The 22,810-nt window shown below is 45.8% G+C and overlaps 1 protein-coding gene across 2 annotated transcripts; it reads left to right on the top strand.

Annotated features, from left to right (window-relative positions):
* The first annotated feature begins 6,278 nt into the window (after positions 1-6,278).
* LOC119317404 (protein argonaute 1A-like) lies at positions 6,279-18,376 on the top strand. 2 transcript variants are annotated; one of them, XM_037591848.1, is made up of 23 exons: positions 6,279-6,535; positions 11,594-12,279; positions 12,357-12,577; positions 12,651-12,800; positions 12,882-13,015; positions 13,857-13,966; positions 14,092-14,198; positions 14,291-14,429; positions 14,574-14,690; positions 15,151-15,258; positions 15,361-15,432; positions 15,536-15,658; positions 15,768-15,933; positions 16,037-16,158; positions 16,286-16,423; positions 16,603-16,745; positions 16,927-16,989; positions 17,057-17,120; positions 17,200-17,338; positions 17,463-17,536; positions 17,623-17,717; positions 17,803-17,834; positions 17,944-18,376. In XM_037591848.1, the coding sequence occupies exons 1-23, from the start codon at positions 6,493-6,495 to the stop codon at positions 18,153-18,155; spliced, it is 3,258 nt and encodes a 1,085-aa protein (XP_037447745.1). In that variant the 5' UTR covers positions 6,279-6,492; the 3' UTR covers positions 18,156-18,376. The 2 variants fall into 2 exon arrangements, with proteins under 2 accessions (XP_037447745.1, XP_037447746.1); XM_037591849.1 differs by lacking the exon at positions 6,279-6,535 and adding an exon at positions 10,148-10,574.
* Positions 18,377-22,810: the final 4,434 nt, after the last annotated feature.

Genomic DNA, 22,810 nt, shown 5'->3' with positions numbered 1-22,810 from the left:
TTACAATTAACCGCCAAGGGATTGACAACCCCTTGTTTGCGTTGGGTGCAAGTATTTGTTATGTTGTGTGTAGGTACTGCTAATGAGGTGTTGTGTGGTTCTTCTACTGGATTGATAACCTTGCTTCTTGACGAAGAGAAATATTTATCTCTATTATATTGCATCATCCTTTTCTTTTCGGAAAAATCACAACGTAGCTCACAAATAGCACAAGCGGGCGTGCCAACCATGCTTCGAGGTTGTTCGTCTTGCTCGTGCATGGCGGTGTGATGGGAACTTCTTTTGCGAGCGCACGCGGCAGTGCATCGAAAGCGTCATGGAGATGGTGCAGGTCTGCGTCTTTTAATCCTACGATGCATGTGTGATTGGTCGAAAGTTGGGCCGGTCGACCGACAATTAGTACTGTCCTTTTGAGATGCATACGTTCCAGATACAATAGTTCGTTGGACATTACCTTGGGAGCTATATCTTGTATACTATGAGTGTGTACTCCGTCTCGCAATAGGCGAGCGCGAGATGGGTCGACCAGTAGGGGTTTCTGGGAGCAGGTTTCTACAGGGTTTTTCGTTTCTCTTGTGTCGGTTTCTCCTTTTTTTTCCTTTTTTTTTCTAATTTGGTATTTTTATCGTTTTTTCTTTTTGGTTTCAATTTTTTACTTCAATTTCATTTTTCCTTATTTTCAACACGTGTCCACTTTCTGTCATGCATGATGTACATTTTTTCGTATGTATCATGGACACTTTTTGTACATGTTTAACATTTTTTAAATACAGGATTAATATTTTAAATATTAGTTTTATTGTATAATTTTTTCGTACAGGTTGATCATTTTTTATACATTTTTAAAATACATAATTAACATTCTTTATGTCTATTTTTTCTTGCATGTCCTATATTTTTCGTATACATCAATAATATTGTTTATACTTGTTTAACAGTTTTAAAATATACTCCCTCCAGTCTTTTTTACTCTGCACATTGGATTTGCCGAAAGTCAAACTTTGCTAAGTTTGACCAAATTTATATTAGAAATTATTAGCATCTATAATATCTAATAAATATAATACGAAAATACATTCCAAGATGAATCTAATGATATTGGTGTTGTTATGTGAATGTCTATAATTTTTTATATAAACTTGGTCAAAGTTGGATGAGATTGACTTCGGACAAATGTAATATGCAGAGTAAAAAGAATCGGAGGGAGTATGATTAACGTTTTTTAATACATGTATTTAATGTCTACTTATTCCATACATGTTTTTACGGTCGTATACATCAGGAATATATTTTTATATGTGTGTAACAATTTTTGAATTACATGATTACCTTTTGTAAATTTTAGTACATTTTTTGAAGCACGTGAATGTATTTTTTTACAAACTTTTTTTGAATGCTTTCAACATTTCTTTTAAACTATGGTAATAAATTTTGTTCACTATGTTACAATTTTTAAAGTCATGGACCTTAAAAATGTACTCAAATTTTAGTTTGTGATTTATATATACAAAAAATGTTGGCATTTGTGAAATTTAATCAGTAAGATTTAATAAAAAATATCAAAATTATAACAAAAGAAAATAATAATTATGATGTCAACCTGACGAAAGCCTACTGGGTCGGTGCACTAACCGGTTCCTTGGCGAGCCGAGCCCGGACAGTACAATTTACAAGGGATTTATCTGTAGGTCCAGTGCCATTCTCATGGGCCAAATCATTTTGGTCAGAATGACAAATGCGAACAGCCGCCGGCCTTGCAAATATGAAATCTTTCTTGTTTGTGTCTGTCAAAGGAACAAAATCACTAGGTGAGGAGTACTCGTTACAAAGATCACTTCAACTTCCTAGATTGGGACAAGTGACGCACATGCAAAGCGCCACTTGTTGCAACCTGAGAGTTTCCTTTTTTTCGTAGATCCGTTTATTTAAAATGTTTTATCTCTCAAATCGTGCGTCCAAATCTCAAACCGCTTTCACCGTTGAATTCCTCGCGTCGAGACCTTCAAAACTAAATCCCATGTCGATAGGTTTTGACGAACTTTTTTTCACGAAAAAACCGGCCGAAAAAACCGGATGAAAAAACCGAACCGGGAGCACGGGGTTTTTCCTTTGCCGAAAGAGGCACGCCCGTGCCTCTCACGAAATCACCAACGTGCCTCTCGCGGAAGCAAAACCGTGACTCTCGCGGAAGGAAAAAAAAGAGAAACGCATTTTTTTCCATCTCCGAGGAGGCACGGCTGTGACTCGCGAAAGCACACGTGTCTCTTACAGAAGCAAAACCGTGACTCTCGCGAAAGGAAAAAAAAATAGAAAACACGTTTTTTTCGTTTCCGAAAGACACGGCCGTGACTCTCGCGAAAGCACAACTATGCCTCTCGCGGAAGCAAAACCGAGACTCTCGCAAAAGAATAAAAACAGAAAATGCGTTTTTTTCGTTTCCGAGAGGCACGGTCGCGACTCTCGCGCCGTGCCTCTCGCGGAAGAAAAAACATGACTCTCGGGAAAGAAAAAAATAATAAAAAACACGTTTTTTTCATTTCCGAGAGGCACGACCGTGACTTTTGTGAAAACAAAACCGTGCCTCTCGCGGAAGGAAAACCGTGACTCTACCGAAAGGAAAGAAAAAAGAAAACGTGTTTTTTCACGCAAATTTTTTTTTCAAATTTTTTTGTCGAAAAGCTAAGAAAGACCGGTGGAAAACCAAAGCGTTGAAAAAGCCCGAAGAAAAAACCGTTTAAATAGCCGAAAACGCGTGCGGAAAAAAAATCCGAAGGGAGTGCCCAGAGCGTGACACGTGATGAATGGCTGAGAACGCGCCAAATGACGTTGATCGTTGCGAGACTTCCGAAGGAGCGCTCGTTAACTAGTGCCTCCCAGGAGCGAAATAGAGAAACGTTCACCTAAAGAGGCAAATAAATGGATGGGGTTCATCTAAATAAAGATGGGGTGCAACAACATTCTTGAAGTTGAGCACGTCCTTGAATTTTTTTATTGGAAGTGTCAGCCAAGGCCTCAGCCTTGTGTGAAGGTCTGAAGCTGCCAAGCTGGCTAACCGGATGGGGTGAAACAACATTCTTCCACGCATGGATAATATCACAGTGGTTCAAGCTCTTAATCAGGATGAATGTTATTCTATGATGGTAGCCCCTATATTAAATGATTGTCGTCGAGAGTTAGTGAGTTTGACAAGGCTTGTATCAATTTATGTAATAGCGTATGTGTTGGCTGAATGGGGTCACGAGAACTTGCCTTTGGTTTGGTTTGATTTGTCCTTTGATTTTATCATTAAGCTCTTAACGGACCATAAGTGTGATTTGATTTTTAATAAAGCTAGTCATAAAGGTCTTCTCATATAGTATGATAGTAGTCTACAAATACACCAATTAGCTCCACGCACACGATTCCTGGGGAGACGTCCAGACTCGCTCATGTCACCTCCAAGGGGGCGGCTTGGGCGAATCCTAGCAGCCGCCCCCGACCCTCCCTCCCTCGCTAGCTGCTTCCCCGCCGCTGCCAGAGGAGGTCGGCGAGCAAAGCTCGCCTGGCAGACGACGGGCTTTCCTCCTCTCTCCACGAGGGGATCTCTGGCCCAAACGCGATGGCGACCCTAGGCGCCCGGCGTGGAGGCGGAGTTGGCACGTTTTGGCAGCGGTCCGATAGGATTCCGACGGCGGCTGGGCCACCACAGCTGCCGGGGTAGCATGGGGCCGGCCATGGCTGCTGGCTGCGGTGCATTTGGAGTTTCCCTCCCCGGATCGGTTCTCCTCCATCATCATGTGGACGCCTGGGGCGGCGACCCTAGGCTTGACGGTGGTGGTCATCTCCTTCGTCAGGGGTGTTCGGCCTGAAGGCTGGGTAGTCGGATCTTAGATCCGTCATCTAGCCCCTGCTGCGAGTCGGGGTGACATAGTTGCTGATGAAAACCGAGCCGATGACGAGCGATGGTGGCGTTCTGCGTCGTTGCCTTGATGAAGGCATCGTTGTGTAACTACTATCGACCCACTCATGCTACTCCGGGGGATACCCTAGGATCTGGTCTTCCATATCGGATGATGGCGGCACTGCGGTGTCGTTTCTCTCTTGAAACCATCGTTTGTGGAGTAGCGCTGAACGATAAAGGCGGGGGTGGAGCGGTTTCGTCTTGCATTGAGCTTCGGTGGAGATGTCAAGTCATGCTTGACCGACAAGTGCTACGTCGTGTCATGCCTGTTCGGCAGGTGCTACACACGACATATCTTCCAGAGACTTCAAGCTACGCCGGGTGGTCGTACTTGGCGGCATGGTGCTGCGGTGTACCGGCAGCAACCGCGATGTGCTCATCAGTTTGCGCGCAGGGAAGTGGTGTCGTTGGGCGTCGTGGTGGCGTCAACAGATGGCCGGACTAGCAAGGGTGATGCGGATCTCTGTCCTGAAGATGGGTCAGTGGTTCGATGATGATGATGGCGACTTCTAAAACGTGCGCACATGGTATACGCTTTAGGTTTGCTGCACAAGCTGTAGATTACGATACGTTATGTGAATGTATCGGCAACGACATCGGTTTTAGATATGAGGAGTGAGAGTACTCCATATTATGGAGTTTATAGGTGTGAACGATGGCTTGGGTAGCTTGATGTACTCCCTCTGTTTTTATTTACTCCGCATATTAGAGTTGACTGAAGTCAAACTTTGTAAAGTTTGACCAAATTTATAAAAAAGAATATAAATATTTAGCATAACAAATCTATATGATGTGGAAGTACATTCAACAACGAATCTAATGATATTGATTTGTTATTGTATATGTTAATATTTTTGTCTATAAATTTTGTTAAAGTTTGTATAGCTTGACTTTGATAAAACTAATATGCGAAGTAAATAAAAACGGAGGGAGTATTTTCTTGTCAGATTTTTCTTGAATAATTAATTAATATGATTGCATGCGTTGACCAAAAGAAATGAAGGTCATCTCATCGAAAAAAGAAGAAGACGAGGAAGGAAATAAAAGGAGAAAAAACAAGTGAAGACGCACTTTGTCTCCCGATAATCAAACCCGCACCAAAAATAAAAAAAGAAGTCACGCCGTACGGGCAGATCCACGTTGCGGTCTCACTTTTACAGAGTGCACATAGAAATATAGAAATAATAGTCGCGCATCTGCAGGCGCTTTCCTCGATGCCAGAAAAGGAAAAGACCCGCGCAGATACGGACTACAAAAGGGATCCGGCTTGTTTGTTCTCTCTCCATGCTCCCATCCGTGTTTTCACTTCATCCTACGGCTGTTCTTTTCTCTTTTTCTTTTTTAATCTAATCATCTTCCTTCCTGATTTTCAGAGGGTGAGACCGAACATTAATTTTTCCAATCAAATTAAGTCACGTATGCGGGAGCGGGAGCATGAAAAAGAAGCAGGCAAGTCTCGTTGGCCCGAACAGACACGTCGGCGCCCCACCCGGACCGCACGGACTAGAGCGAGCGATCCTGCCCGCTTGAGCTTGAGCTTGACTTTATTCCATCCACGAGCACGGCATATTCTCCATCAGGGCTGGCTGATCAGGGCTGGCTGATGAGGATGTGCTCGGTCGCTTTCTAGTCTGGTTTACAGCCATTGTTGCCCCCGTCGCCATTGCCGGAAGCGGGCCTCCTTTCTTGGCCCTTGTGGCGTGTGACGGGGCGCTTTCTTGTAAACTACGAAGAAATGAAGATAGTACTCCATCCATCCGTTGCATCGTTATCCCAGAGGAGGATAGGCACCACTTGCTAATAAAATTGGTATCGGGTTATCAGCCCCACGACGACCAATAATTAGCGGCCCCGAGGAGCGAGACCAGTGGCAGCGCACATGAACCATCAGCTAGTGATCAGTCGACCCAATTCCAGCATATACAAGTGCAACTGTGACATAGTCGGAACCACCCCAGCGAGACGCTGACATGTAGAACCCTAAGTTTCAAGTCCGCGGCTGTCACTGTCACATAGTACACGCCAGCGAGGAGCGCACGAGCCAATTAAGCCCCGACCGGGCCGAGCTAGGCCGATTTGTTAAGCCGCAAGTGCCAGGTTAAGCAAGCAATGGCCAATGAGGGCGATCGCCGTCCTGTTGGCCCCCTCGTGCGCTAGCTAGCTAGCTGCGCCTCACCATCGCTCGCCAGCAGCGACTGGCGATGGCTCTACGTGCGGTATCGCATCAGCCGCCACATTGCGCGACTCGGCTGCCTTCTCTTCTGTCTGCGCGCCAAGGAGACCAGTGAGTGAGAGGGACGTACAGCAGGCGCCCACCCACCAGCAAATACAAATGCTATCTATCTAACTATCTATAAGAATTATTAACAACACCAACACCAACACCCACATCTCCCTCTTCACGTCTCCCTCCTCCAACTCCAATCTCGTTTCATTGTCCGCTGCGGATTTGGGACCGATCTGCCTGCCAATGCTGGCGGCGGCCGGCCTGCCGGGATCTTTCGAGCGAGGGGCGGCGCGGCGCAGCTTTGACGGCGGAACACACCGCGACGATGGCCTCCCGGACGGACAACGGGTACTCCCCCCATGATCAAGGTATGGATATGCTTCGCATTTTATTTCCTGCACATGGTTTTGCTCAGGTTGGCAGCTATATTAATTATGTAGTAGTGCAAATGGACGACGGGTACGGTTCGGATGATCAAGTAGTATTTGCTGCTTCCTCCGTCTATCCGTTTCTTGACGCTTGTAAAACTGTCCGCGTCGTTTTCGCTCGACGAGTATCTACGAGATTGTCCGGGTGCTGCTGTTCTTGCTCCGTCTTCTGACGGATGGTCAGACTGTCAGAGGTTGCAAACAATACGTGGACGCTGTTGATCTCCTGTCTCTTCAAGTAGTAGCTGATTTGCGAATGTTGTCTTTTATCCGATCCTGAGATGAATGACGTGCGAGATGGATTAGGTAATCAGTTAGAGCATCTTCAATGGATGGTTCAAATTTTGACGATTCAAAACCGAAGATATAAAATTTAAACCGTCAAAAGTGCGTTTTGGAGCTTTGGAAAAAGGCCAACTCCAACAGATGGCCCAAAATCATGGTCCACAAGAGCAATTCCAATAGATGGTCCAAATTCATGGTCCAAAATCAGCCAGCAGCTGCAGGTTGGATCGGCTGCTGCTGACGGCAGCGGTCGGCTCCGGACGGCGGCGGTGATAAGAAATGAGCTTGGAGACCGACCAAGAAGAGCTCAGCGGGCGGCGAAGAATAGTTCGACAGCCGGGTGGAGGGCTTGGTGCGGCGTCGTGCGGCCGGGGCAACAGCCGTGGACAAGCTCACGGCCGGCGGGGAGGAGGTCGGCGGCAGCCTAAGACCCAACGAAGGCCTACCGCGGCAGCTGGACCGCCGGAGGCGCCGAATCCCGCGTCAGCTGCCTCCCGATTCGGCGGCGTCCGGGCGGCTGCGAGCCGGCTACCGGCGAGGGAGGCGACGGGGGCGACAGCGGCGAGTATGTAGGGTGGTGGCGGCGCCGACGGCGAGGTTTTGCGCGGTCACGACGGCGGATTCTGTCTGGCTGGTCTTCGGACGGGCGGACAGGCGCGGGCGAGAAAGGAAAGGAAGTGGCGGTTGGGTGTTCGCAGGCGGCGGTTGGTTTTGGACCAGATGCACCATGTAATGTAAATTTACACCGCAAGGTGTTATATTTTACATCATGAAACCGCGATCTAATTTTTTTTCATATAAACTGTCTATTAGAGCAGTGTTTTTTGCTTCAGACGATTCAAAAATTAGGTATTTTTACGTTTGAACCATTTATTGAAAATGGTCTTAGTACTGGCTGTTTTTGACCGCTGCAGCGCGTCGAATGTTTCCATCGGTGTTAATGTTATCGTCTACTCGCCGAAGACGTAACAGATCACGCACCAGAGAGTTACGGCTGAAAACAAGTTTAACTAATCCCAGGTCAAAATGAATTATGGTGCTGGTGCTCCATCCATGTCACTATCTCCTGTTTAGTGGGAAAAGTATTGAAGAATACACATAACTTTTTTTTTGCAGGAGAACTTCTAATTTATCCATCTTCAATCATGACAGTACAACGAACATTAGAAATAAAAATTACATTCAGAACCATAAACCACCTAGCGACTACTATAAGCACCGAAGCGAGCGGAAGGCGCGCCGTCGTCATCGCCCCTCCATCGCTAGAGCTGGGCATAACTTGTTGTAGTAGACAGTCAGAAAATCGCCGTGCTAAGACCCCATAGGATCAGCACCCCAGAACAGCAACCGCCGCCGATGAAAAATAACGTAGATCGAAAGGATCCAAACCGAAGACACACGGACATAAACGAACAACAATGAGATCCGAGCAAATTCACCAAAGATAGATCTGTCAAAGACATACCTCTACACGCCCACCAACGATGCTAAACGCACCACCGGAACGGGGGCTAGGCGGGGAGACCTTTATTCCATCTTCAGCGAGCCGCCGTCGTCTTCCATTCCTGAGTAGGACACAAACCCTAGCAAGATTGAAAGAACGACTAAAAACGGAGCCCTCCCGCCGGCCCTTGTCAGGATCCACCGCGCCTCCATGGCCCTAGGACCACCGGAGACGAGGCGGACCTGTGCCGACGCCGGCGAGAGGCACGAACCCTAACTTTCTTTCTTGGAGGAGGAAGAGGAGGCGGAGCCCTGGCATAGAACTTTTGCATAACACCCATACCAATAAATTGTCAGCGCACATCATCGATTTTATAGGCAGGGCAACAGTTTTTGTCAGAAATGTGGCTTTGGGTTGATTTATGTATTTATTTTGTTAGACCTTATTGAATGATGCAATAAATATGGTTATATGTATCGCTCGATGCTGAGGTCGGGGTAATCCCTCCTTTCTTAAAAAAATAACACCCCTACCAATTGCTCATGCTTTCACCTGTGCCGAAACCACCAAAGACATGGGTGATCTTCAACTATTCATCCTTTTGCACTTTGACAATTTGCCCTCAATACATTACAATGGATAATCTGCCCAACTTTACTTCGGCATTTTTCCCCATAACAGGTTAGCCTCACCCAAAATGTCGATATACCACTAACACCATTTACTTGACTACACCCTTCCCTTTTCTTGTTCGTTTCCCTTCCCACCACTCCTGAATAATTTATGATGATGATGAATAACTGACACACTGAGATGGAGCAGTGGGACGGCGAGCTAGGCAGCGACGTTCATGGGTGCCGCGACCGGGCAACTGTGAATTGTATAGAGGCAGTGTGATGGGTATCTATGTGGCTTGGAGCGGCGAGGCGGCAACATTCATTGAGGTGGTGAATGGGCAGACACAAACTACATGGAGACAACGACTTGCAGAACAATGCCTGGTGAGGTGGCGACTTAGGCGAGGACTGATAGAGCAATAACAACTGGGATGCACAGACCAAGCCACTTCGATGGAGACAACTACGTGCGACATGTTTCGTTGAATCAGGGATGTCTACTTCATGAAAGAGCTTAACCATAAGGAGCGGGTGACTGTGCACAAGTCATTTGCTTTCTCCGTTGCGGAGAAAAGGGACATCAAAATAAAGAGGAGGAGAATTAGCTACCTCCACAAAACCTACATAGGGGTATTTGGTCATCGAATTTTGATCCAAAATGCTCACATAATGTGAAAGGAATAAAAAATATTCAAAAGCCAAGAGATCAGATATAAAAAGAGCAAATCGTCCAAGTAAAAATTAGGGGAAAGGATCAAATCCCAAAGATTCACAATGTTTTACTATTATGCACGCACCTCATCGAATTTTGAATCCAGAATGTTCACATAATGTGAAATAAATAAAAAATATTCTAAAAAGCCAAGAGCTCAATATAAAAAAAAGGTTGAGCAAATGTAATGTTATGGGAGGCAAAATGTCAAAGTAAAATGGGCAAAAGATCAAATCTCAAATATTAATCATGTTTGTTATTACCATGCGCTGAATTTTTTTCAGTGTGTCGGTCAAATTGATGAGCCGCCAATGCCACAAAACGCGACATCTTAGATGGAAGCGAGGCGAAGGTTTAAGAGATACATATACGGGGTCATCGATGTTAAAGTTGGTTGTGCCCGATACACAAGGAAGGCCAGGGGTGGCGATATGGCTAAGGTGACAATTCAAGCTGGACGGGGCGGCAAGGCGGCATGCGGAAGTGCTGCCAATGATACTGTTGAAGTCAGGAGGAGGAAGAGGATACCGCAGCCGTTGGATTTTACAACGGGCGTGGTCAATCCAACGGACCAAAAAAATAAAATAAAAAAAATTCACTCGCCTGGTCAACAGTCTCCAAAAATCTCCCCTCTGCCGCCCGTGCACACCGCCATGGCGGCTCCTACCCCAGCCAGCGCGACCGGTGAGCCCCCTCGCGGCGGCCCCATCTCTCCAAAACCCAAGAGACCGTGACGGCCGCTCCAGCAATTCGTCATCTTCCCTTCACGGCCGGGGGAACGATTGGCGCCGCTCCACGTTGCCCTACCCCATGCCGTCGGCCTTCACGCCTTGTCCAGCGAAGTCGCGCTTGGCCGCCATGACAGCGAGAGCGTGCTCCCAGACCTCAACAGCAAGGCCAACGCCCAGCTATGCCGCCACGGCAAGTTTTTTTTTCCTTTCCATACCTGCAGAATAAATTTCGTTCGTTGTCACGGTTGAATAAGCCATGTTATGGACTTGTTTTGATCTTAACCGTGATTTCAATAAAGTGCTGTATGGAATTAGTAATGTGAAAATTCAGATATGATTATCCTAGAATTTATTTTTTAGATTTGCCATGTTGGTACTGAAATCTGTAATTTTTCATGTTGAACTCTCATGTTAAAATGTCATGAGGCTGTGATTATATTCAGTTTTGCTTGTGTTGCCATGTGCAATTTTTTGTGTTTTCATGGTGGTTTCGTGTTGTCATGTTGAAAACACAATGCATTCAAGTTTCCGTAGAAAAATGTAAGAGTTTTGAAGTTGCCATGTTCAAATTGCAAACAAAGTTCCATGAAAAATTGCAACCAAGCACTGCTTGCACACAGCTGCAGGAGCAAGTCAATACATTAGGATACACGGCAGTAGCAGCACGATGCCACGAAGTACCAACACTAAGCTTGTTTATGTACCACTGAGGGGAAAGGGGGGCATTGATCCAATTAACTGAGGACTTTAACTTTTTCTTGAGGTATCAGAGGACTTTAACAAAGTGAACTGGCAATAACGAGAAAGTCGGTGGCTGAGTGGAACATAAGCAATTGAGGGATTTCCAGTAGCGTATGATTTAAGTGGACACTGTTTGATGGCATATAAACAAGTTTCTTTTTGTTAGTTTTGCTTTGGACAACAAGATTCAGTTTGTTTTTCCTTTTGATAAAGAATATGTTACTCTGCCCGTTGCTGCCTGAAAAGAATTGCAAATCCTGTCTTCCAGTTTAGGCCATAATATTTAGCACATGTAGTGCTCTTCAATTCTACGCAAAATGCTAATCATTTCCCGTTCTCTTTATTCTAGTTTGTGCTTGGTCATTGTGTTATCTGTCTTGATACTCTTTATTCTTCATCTTTCTATGCCTGCTAGTTATTGTTTATGTTACCAACATCAATAGTAAAACTATTTGCTTCACCTTGCAGCTTTAACTATGGTGAAAAATAAAAGATATACCCCCCCTAGCGCACGGGGAAGTACTGAAACTCGCAGTGCTCCAAGAACCCCTGGTCAGGATCCATCACAGCGGGTTGAGAGAGCTCAACAGCATGGAGGTGGCGGTCGGCTACATGCCAATACTCAATATTCTCAACAAGGTGGTCGTGGTGGTGGACAACACCTGAGTTCTGGTGGACATTTTCAGGATCCAGCATCACATCAACCATTTGGTGGTCCTGTTAAGTATCAAGCACATGGGTATTATGGCCATGGTGCCCCACGCCAAAGAGGAACACCACAACCATACCATGATGGGCATAGGAGTGGGAGTCATGGACGCGGAGTTCCTGCTACTCCATCAGTAACACTTCCCGAACTGCACCAAGCTCCACAAGTCCAGAACCAAGTTCCGGTGCTTAGACCTTCACCACCCGAAACTGGCTCATCCTCACTACATGTTGAGATGAACACTGGACAAGTCCAGTTACAGTTTCAGCAACTTGATATCCCAGGTCAAAGTTCCTCTAGACAAGGTATCCAATCAGCACCATCGTCGACTAAATCAGTAAGATTTCCAATGCGGCCTGGCAAGGGTACATTTGGCAGTAGGTGCATCGTGAAAGCAAATCATTTCTCTGCTGAATTGCCTGATAAAGATCTTCACCAGTATGATGTAAGGTCTCATTCTTGCAGAACTTCTTGAACATATAATATGTTCCTCTCATGAGCTTTCATTTGATATCACACCAGGTATCTATAACTCCCGACATTCCTTCCCTTGGTGTCAATCGTGCTGTCATAGGACAACTTGTAACACTCTTCAGACATTCTCTTTTGGGTGGTCGTCTTCCTGCCTATGATGGAAGGAAGAGCCTATATACTGCTGGACCGTTGCCATTTACTTCTAGGACCTTTAATATTGTTCTACAGGATGAGGATGATAAACTTGGTGGTGCGCAAGTTGCACAAAGGTTTGCTATTGTAGACATAGCCATTAGCTGATACACGTTTGTGTTCCTTGCTGATATATCTCCTTACCTTAAGGCGCGAAAAACATTTTACGGTCGCCATCAAATTTGCCGCGCGTGCCGATCTCCATCATTTAGCTATGTTTTTAGCTGGGAAGCAACCAGATGCTCCTCAAGAAGCTATTCAAGTGCTTGACATTGTTCTACGTGAATTACCTACTGCAAGGTAATCTTTTCCCACCATGTGGATGTATGATACTATTGTTTTAGCATGGCTGTTGAACATTTCTTCACTTTTCATGTTTAGGTATTCCCCAGTTGCCAGGTCATTTTATTCACCGAACTTAGGGAGGCGCCAGCAACTTGGTGATGGCTTGGAAAGTTGGCGTGGTTTTTACCAGAGCATACGGCCCACACAGATGGGACTTTCACTGAATATTGGTTAGATCCCAACTCTTTATCTTCACAATCCATAGTACCACTATGAGACGAGCAATCATTGTTTCCACTTTAGAATAATGACCATTTTAAGAATAACTCGTAGTAGATGAAACAGTTGACTACTGATAACTATTGCTTGCTTCTTGCGAATTACTGCCTATGTTTCGTAATAAGTTAAGGGGGGAGTATAACTTAAGGGGATTGCTATTGGTAAATATAGCTTTGGCTACAATGAAGTTTATAATTTCCATCCGCTAATATTTCCCTACTCAGGCCTCTTGCTTCTAGGATGATTGGTAGGTAGTGTATGTAAATTTCACAAATCACAGATACATCAGCCATGTTTGCTCCAATAGATTAATAATGTTGAGAGAAAAAATATAGGATCCATCACTATCGAAAAATTGTTCACAGTTTGAACTGCCCTCTCAATATGACATCCCGTGCCCCGTGCCCATATGGCCATATCCTTATAATCTGCTACCGCCTTGTCTTTTATTTTCAGGGCTTGTTGAGCTGTGCCCTCAGCAGAACACTCCTGTACTATTTGTCGTGCTACCTTTGTGTGTGTGTGTGGACCTGTGTTGAACTTTGTGGCTGCGGTGGTTTTCTTTATATATAAAGTGGGGCAAAAGCCTTTTTCGGTAAATAGCAGCCAATATTAGGAGCATATTTATTTTTGGAAATCTTGAATCTTAGATGTTGTATTTATGTGCCATGCTTGGTGGGTAAACCTTTGTTCCATGTTCAGTCCAGTCCTAAGATATGAATCATATAGTGTCATTAAATTGATCTGGTCTTCTCTAGCATCTTGAAATAGCTTGACATTTTTGCTTTGCAGATATGTCATCTACAGCGTTCATTGAGCCTCTTCCTGTGATTGATTTCGTTGCACAACTCTTGAACAGAAACGTCTCAGTCAGACCATTATCAGATGCTGACCGTGTGAAGGTTATGTTATTCTATCGATTATCACATGGTTTTATATTTTACTCGTATGTTTTCAAGTACATGCTTAATTTGTAGCTCTGTGCTTACTCTTTACTTGACAAGCTTCCTTCCTTTTCACTGATCAGATCAAGAAGGCTCTACGAGGTGTAAAGGTTGAGGTCACACATAGAGGCAATATGCGCAGAAAGTATCGTATATTTGGTCTTACCTCACAAGCAACAAGAGAATTAACGTATGTAGTTCACTTACCTAGATGTGAACCCTCTGTTATGTCCATCGCACTGTTAATTTGATTGTTGCCTTTCTTGGTTTGGCATGTGACAGTTTCCCTATAGATGATCATGGTACTGTTAAGACAGTATTGAAGTACTTCCAGGAGACGTATGGTTTTAACATTCAGCACACCACTTTACCTTGCTTGCAAGTGGGTAACCAACAGAGACCGAATTTTCTTCCGATGGAGGTTGGCATCCTAAACAACCTGTATTATCTCGTGTCATACTTTTCGAACATATTGAACAGTAAAAACATTCGGCATGCTACATAGAGTTAAAGAGTTATAGAAACATCCATTTCATATCATATGTTGCCTCCTTTTACCTTGAAGGTATGTAAGATTGTTGAGGGACAGCGTTACTCGAAACGACTGAATGAGAAGCAGATAACTGCTCTTCTTAAGGTGACCTGCCAGCATCCCCAACAGCGGGAGCTGGACATTTTGCAGGTAACTTTGCCGCATTTTGTGGTGTGAACTATTTTAAACTGATTTATTTCTGTTTCACTGTATTATTATGTGGATTTCTTTGTTATTTTTAGCGATGGCCTGTTTCTGGGTTTAGCCACACATGCTTTCAACTATGTATATAAGCTCGTCCAATTTCCTATTATCATTTATCTACTCTAGTGGACCTGGTTTTCCTTTTTCTTACGCTAATTTGGACTTGGTAGTGATATTTGAAAACATGTCCAATAACTTGTTATTGCAACTAGAATCTGGTGTTGCCTTATATTGTACACATGCTAAGGTGGCTTGATGGGAGTCAATTGCTCCTTGTGGTATAACACTACAGATAACCATGTATTTATCATTTTTCTTGCATATAATCATAGTCAGTTTTATTCTCTTCCTACAACAAGAATGGCTTCCATGTTGAACCTGTTTCTTGATTTGTTCTGGTTACCAGACGGTGAATCACAACGCATACCATGAGGATCCATATGCACGGGAGTTTGGTATAAGGATTGATGAACGTCTTGCATCAGTTGAAGCTCGAGTCCTACCTCCCCCTAGAGTAAGTTCAATGTTTTAACACATGGTTGACATCTTTCAACTCTCACTATTTTATATGCTACATCTTTTCCCTGGATGTCTGATTACTGTTTTTATCTATTAGCTTAAGTACCACGATAGTGGCAGAGAGAAGGATGTATTGCCAAGAATTGGCCAATGGAATATGAGGCATAAGGTATGCTCTTAAATCCTTCATTATAAACGGTATTCCTGTGTATCTCTTCCAATATTTGTTTGAAAATGCTATGCAATTTTTTGCTTCCAATATTTGGTTGTAGAAAATGGTCAATGGTGGTAGAGTTAAGGAGTGGATATGTATTAACTTTGCTCGGAATGTCCAAGATAGTGCTGCCAGGAGTTTCTGTCGTCAGCTGGCTGACATGTGCGAAATATCTGGAATGGTAGGTCTATATTATCCACTGCCTCCAGACATTTTTTTTCAACATGTTCATTTACATTCAGTTGTTTTAACGTTCTCTTTCTCATACGCTTCATATCCTCTCACCACAGGACTTCTCAAAGGATCCTCTGCTTCCTCCTTTATGTACGAGAGCTGAGCATGTAGAAAGAGCACTCAGGGCACACTATCGAGATGCTATGAATCTTCTGAAACCACTGGGCAGGGAGCTTGACCTGCTCATTGCAATTTTGCCTGACAATAATGGTCCTCTTTATGGTATGCCCTCTAATTAAACGATAACTAGTGTATTATGTAATACAAATACTAACTATTATTCTTATCAATTTCTGACGCTGTGTTGTTCTTATCATTCCCTCAGGTAATCTCAAAAGAATATGCGAGACAGATCTTGGATTGGTCTCTCAATGCTGTCTCACGAAACATGTTTTTAAGACGACACAGCAGTATCTTGCAAACGTCGCCCTTAAAATCAATGTTAAGGTTTGTCCTGTTCTGTGGCTTCTGTCTACTACGAACCTGGTGTTTGTAGTTCTGTTCCTTCTATGCTTGATGTTCACATTCCTTTACTCTTTTCTATACTTGATGTTCACATTCCTTTACTCTTTAGGTGGGAGGGAGAAATACTGTACTTGTTGATGCTCTGTCAAGGAGAATTCCCCTTGTTAGTGACAGACCAACCATTATATTTGGTGCTGATGTTACCCATCCTCATCCTGGAGAAGATTCTAGCCCTTCCATTGCAGCTGTAGGTGCATAACATGTTAATCTTAAATCATTATGCATGCATTATTTTGTAGTAAAACTTATATTCTGGGCAAAAGTTTGCTCTTTCAATGCCAAGCATCCGCTTTTCAGTTTTACTGTTGTCATGTTCTCGTCATGCTGGGCACCCAACGATTTGTAAATGATTTTATGCTCATGCAGGTTGTTGCTTCTCAAGATTGGCCTGAGGTCACCAAATATGCTGGATTGGTGAGTGCACAAACCCGTCGCCAGGAGTTGATACAAGATCTTTTTAAAGTATGGCAAGATCCTCAGAGAGGGACTGTAAATGGTGGAATGGTTAGGTATGATCTTGTTCACTTGTAACACCTGAATATTGTTTGAACGGTATGCGTGTAATACTTTACAAATTTAACACGCAGAGGACACATACATATTAATGCCTGTCGCTAGGAGTTAAGACCTGAATCTTGTTCACTTGCACCTCATCAATACCTAAATATACATGTTCTATTGACTATGCAGAGAACTTCTCCTTTCCTTTCATAGATCAACTGGACAGAAACCCCAAAGGATCATATTCTATAGGTACTATCTTAATTTAAGCATGTCCAATTGGCGTTATTGTATAGAACCTCACACATTTTTTTTTCAGGGATGGTGTTAGCGAAGGACAGTTCTATCAGGTTCTGTTGTATGAGCTTGATGCGATTAGAAAGGTGAGGTTGTGTTTTCTCTAAATATTGTCGCATGAGATCTGCATGGAGTCTGAACATTTTTGCTGTTTAACAAACCTAGGCGTGCGCATCCTTGGAGTCCAATTATCAGCCACCTGTTACCTTTGTGGTGGTCCAGAAGCGCCATCATACACGGCTATTTGCTAATAACCACAACGATCAGCGAAGTGTTGACACAAAAAGTGGAAACATACTGCCTGGTGAGTTGTTTGCCTTGTTAGCGAGTTTACTTGCTTTGTGTAGCTTCTCGACTCCATGCATGAAAGCTCAATTACTGAACTCAGAGTCAACTTTTAGTTACCATCTTATATCTTATTTTATTAGGTACTGTGGTTGATTCAAAGATATGCCATCCTACCGAGTTCGATTTCTACCTTTGTAGCCATGCTGGTATTCAGGTGAGTTTTTCTGTACAGGTAGAAATGAGAGCATTCTTCATCTGATGGGATTGACTTGATCTAACCTTACATTACATTACTTTCAGGGAACAAGCCGCCCTGCGCATTACCATGTCCTTTGGGATGAGAACAATTTTACCGCGGATGGTTTACAGACTCTCACGAACAATTTGTGTTACACGTAAGTTACCGTCACGCTAATCCTGTTCCGACTTTTATATGCTTATGACCAGTAAACTTGACCGTTAATTGCCCTATTGTTGCAGCTACGCAAGGTGCACCCGTTCTGTATCGATTGGTAAGCAGAGGATGCATCAAAACCTCCGTTCGGTTATACCTAGTTGATGTTGAAAATCATCAGACTTTCTTGTATAGCATTATTCTCAGTGTACTGGTTTCATGTGCAGTGCCTCCGGCATACTATGCTCACCTCGCGGCTTTTCGAGCTCGGTTCTACATGGAACCGGATACCTCCGATGGTGGCTCGGTCGCGAGCGGTGCCACGACAAGCCGTGCCCCTCCTGGTGCACGCGGCGGCAGTAGAGCTGCAGGGAATGTTGCTGTTAAGCCTCTGCCTGAGCTCAAGGAAAACGTGAAGCGTGTCATGTTTTACTGCTGATAAGTTGGGGCAACGCCTCCGGGGTCCGGGCTATCTATTCCCCGTGATCCCAACTGAAGTGCCTGCTGATTTACCAATCCTTTCTTTGCGGCAGAAAATCAATCATCAGTCATCACATGAGTGTACCTATATATGTATCAGTGCTGCCATGTTTCCTGTGCAACCTGAACATCTCAATTCCTCTTTTCATCTACAGATTTTCAAATGGCATTTTCCCTGTTTGTCTTGGCCAGATTATTGGCCTGCACATTCAAACATCCGTCGAGATTTGCAGCGCCTGTGACCAGTAAGTACAGCCACGCTTCAGTCTAGACGGACCCCTACCAAGTACGTACCAGAGTAGTACTTCTATTTAGAAACCAACACCATCTCTGCTCTGCTGTGCGTGCAACGCAGTACTATTTGTCTGAAGTGCCCCTGCTATACCTATACACGAACAAAACTGAAGGCCAAAAGACCTAAGGATCTATGTAAGAGCATCTCCAGCCGTGTCCCCAACAGGCCCCTCCCCCTACGCGAATTTTTAGCGCCGGTGACCGAAATCGGCCCAATCGCGCCTTCAGGATCTCGTTTAGCGCCGGTTTGGGCCAAATACAGAGCCGACGATCCTGCCCCGAATCCAAGCGGCCGGGTGTCGCCTGGGCGCGCCGGCGCACGCGAAAAGCGGCATGGGGCCACTCTATCAGCGACTGAAGCCCTTTTCCCGCCGTTTTCTCCCGCTTCCCCCCCTAGGCTCCTCTCTCTTCTCCATTCCTTCCGCCAAAACGCTCGCCTCCTCCCTATCCTTCCGCCCGCCATGCCGCCGAAGAAGTATGTGATGTCGCACGCCGCGGCGGATCCCACAGCCGCCGCCGCCCAGCCGAAGCAAAGGAAGCCGAGGGCACCGCTATCCAAGCCCCACGGCATGAGCAACGCCGAGTGGAAGGCAGATGTGGAGCGCCGAGAGGCCGTCACCGCCGACAGGCGCAACAGGACCAAGAAGGCCAGGGAAAAAGCGGCGCGCGCTGCGGCGGCGGCGGAACAAGCGGAGGCGGCGCGCGCGGCGATGATGAATCCACCCGGTGGGCACTCGTACACGGCCTGGAGCCAGCAAAGCGTCGGCTCTCCGGCTGGGTTCTCGTCGTCGCCGCACCCATGGAGCACGTCGTCGCCGGGCTATGCCGATGGGGACGCCCATGGTGGCTTCAACTCCAACATCACCTTCCCCCATGGGCGCCCTGTTCAGCGCACGCCCTCGCCCGCGTTCGCCGGCATGCACTACAGGCCGTACACGTACTCGCCGCCGGACTACGCAGCCTCATCGACGCCACCTCTTCGCCGCGTCCTATACTCTGAAGACGCATCTTGACGCATCTCGGTGACGCCGACGCGACGGAGGACGACATGGAGGACATCATCGCAGCCGGCTCGGCTGCCGCCGCCGCTTCCCCCGGGTTCACTACCAAGGACGGCTCGATTGACCTCGGCGACATGGACGACTAGCTCGACTACGGCGAGGAAGAGCCGGAGGAGGAGGAAGAGGAGGAGGAGGAACCGGCGCCGAGAGGAAAGGCAAGAAGAAGAAGAAGAAGAAGAAGAAGAAGAAGAAGAAGAAGAAGAAGAAGGCGGCCAAGCCCGGCGAGCCACGCATCAAGTGGGCGTCCAAGGAAGAGGAGTGCCTCGCCGAAGCGTGGAAGGTCGTCCGCCTCGACCCGGTCACGGGCACGAACTAGAGCATCGAGACGTATTGGGACCGCATCAAGATCGAGTTCGACGAGCGGAAGCTCGTCGACCCCTACTTTAAAAGCGTGCACATGAAGCGTGGGTCGAAGGCGATGGCGAACCATTGGGGGCTTATCCAAACGGCGTGCAACAAATGGCATGGGATCGTCGAGGAGGTCGCGGCTTGCCCGGAGAGCGGCACCAGCGTCGAAGATCAGGTATCGCACGCCGTCCTTACTGCTGCCTTCCGCCGTGCGCGCCGTGCGCGTGCCCAGCACGCCGACTGATGTTCTTTCCTTCTGCGCAGCTGCTACGCATGCTCGCCATGTTCCGCGATGACAACATCGACGCAGAGTTCAAGTACCTCCATGTCTTCAAGCGGATCGACAAGTGCGAGAAATGGGCGGCCGTCGGACGCACCCTCGCCAAAGCGAAAGAGACGTACAAGCCGGACGCGCTGACCGCGGGCGCAGCCGACGGGCGCCTGGACGGCAACAAAGGTGCCAAGAAGGCGAAATACGCCGAGTCGGCTGCCGCGCGCGTGCAAGAGTCCATCGAACACTGCCTCGCCGACGCCAAGACCAGGGCCGCTCAGCGAGAAGAGAAAACTGAGGCGAGGTGGGTTGTTTTGATGACGAACAGCGCCGTCAAACTCGACTTGCTCCGGACCAACGCCGCCGCGAAACTCAAAGCTCAAGACGCGAAGAAAAGGAACAACGACCTCGCCTTCTTGATGGGTCGCACTGACATGCTCCAGAGCGGCGACGAGAAGCTCAAGGTGTGGTTTTTGGTGGAGCGCGGCCTCATCCTGAATCAGATACCGACGCCGCCAACGCCGCCGCCCAGCCCGGCGGCTGATGACGATGCCTCCGCGACGCCCAGCCCCACCGACGATGCCTCCGCCGCGCCCTGCAACACAGAAGCCGCGCCGACTCCTTCCAGCCCGCGTACGCCGCCGCCGACGCCGCCGGAGGTTGAGCTCGACGTTTGATGTACTCCTTCCGCGTTCTTCCTTTTCTGTACGCCGAACTACTGCTTGTCCTTTTATTTGATCGCCGAACTGTGGCACCGAATCGCCGAACTATTGCGATGATCGCCTGTTTATTGTTTCTTTGAGCGGAAACAATGGATTTCGAATATGGGGCGCCTTGGGGGGCGGTACCTGGGGCATGGTTGGGGCGAAACGAATTCCAGAAACCGATCTAGCGCCGGCTCGCTTTTAGGCCGCTTTTTTTTGATATCCTGAAAGACCGAATGGCTGAAGATGCTTAAAAAAGAACGGAAACAGAACAAAGAACAAGGGTAGCAAGAGGGATCGCAGGTCTAGCTTCTCGTGCCGGGTGTACGCGCCGCACTGAGATCGGTATCGCACAACACGAATGCACCCGTGACCATGGGCGGTATAAATATTTTCCGCACGCACATCTGGTGAAGGACTGAAGGTTCTCACCGCGTGCAGGCCCGAGCACGCAGCGACAACGCTAGAAACAGAACCAATTTAGCTGCATGTAGGTTGCCTGAAATTTTATTTTCGGCCAGTCGATTTTGTGTGCCGTTGATATTGCTTTGCTATTCGTGCTGTTATTTTTTTCTAGTTGGTTTATTAGGGATTTCTTGTTGGTTCTCTGAGGTGTTTGGCTGCGTTAAATTTTTTCCCGCGAATACGTAAAGTTTGGGTATCATTTCAATGATAAAAGAAGAGCAGAATGAGTGCATAGGAAGATAGAACACATGACACGAACACATACATGAGAAAGCGTGGGCATGGTACCCGGAGCAGCGAAACAAAGGGATGCTCAGCCCAAACAGAAAGAAACACAGCTAAACCACCATCCTAGATAGAGGGCAAGTCGAAACTGACAAGGTGTCGATCGTCTCCAAAGCCAACACCAGGGACCCTGCGAGCAAGCAAGATGGTGCCTTCAAGAGGGGGAGCGACGCCCTGACGCCACCGTCATCCGATCCGAAGAACCAGATCAAGAATTTTTTCCTTGTGCTCGAAGAGGGGTACGAATAGAGGCCATGGCAGCGCCTCCAAGAAGAGAAACGACACTTGCAAGTGTCGCCGCTGCAAGCGTCGACAAGCCGAGCAGGGATTTTGCCCTAGCCTGAGTCCAAGCAATCCCATCATCATTGTGTTAAATTGACCGACCACATATTTGGGTCAGTTGATTCCTTAACGGGTCGAAGCCCATTACTAGGCGCGACCCAACCTTCTCCTTTCTCCCATTTGTTTTGTTTTTTCTGTTTTTTTCTTTTTATTTATTACATGTTTCTTTAAATTTCATGGATAGTTTTGTGATGTTGGGTGAGTGTAAATATATGCACACAAATAGTATACAATATGTGTCAAAATTGCATTATTATATGGTTAATCTTTGCGTATTAAAAATGTGCAATTTTAGCGCAAAGTTGTGTGCTTGTTTTTTAAATTTTATTTCTTTTTAAATGGTAATACCAATGCTACTAATACATTCTTATTTAAATTTATTATTTAAATTTTATAGTTTTATTTTATTTTCCTTTCTTCTAAGGTGATATCAATACCACTAATTCATTCCTTCATTGAAAACTTATTTTTTGAAAAAAATATACTATCATATGTTTCTGCTTGCATGTATTAAAAAATCAAAATTTTTGTGTGCTGTGTACACTTTCTGTCATTGGTTTTTAGATTTTATTTACTTAAAGGGTAATAGCAATGCCACTAATTCATTCTTTCTTAGAAAATGTCAGTATTTCAATTTTCTTAGATTATTTTTCTTTCTTGTTAAAGGTAATACCAATGCCACTAAACCATTCTTTCTTAGAAAAACTTGTTATTTTGAATTTCTTTGTTTATATTTCATTTTATTTCTTCTTAAAAGGTAATACCAAAGCCACTAATTCATTATTTCTTCGAAACTTCATTATTTTAATTTTGTTTTAGTTTTTATTTCATTTTCTTTCATCTT

Source organism: Triticum dicoccoides, chromosome 6A (genome assembly GCF_002162155.2).
Source record: "Triticum dicoccoides isolate Atlit2015 ecotype Zavitan chromosome 6A, WEW_v2.0, whole genome shotgun sequence".
Taxonomy (NCBI): Eukaryota; Viridiplantae; Streptophyta; class Magnoliopsida; order Poales; family Poaceae; genus Triticum; species Triticum dicoccoides.
The sequence above is the reverse complement of the archived record's forward strand: the minus strand, read 5'-3'. Positions and strand labels throughout refer to the sequence as shown.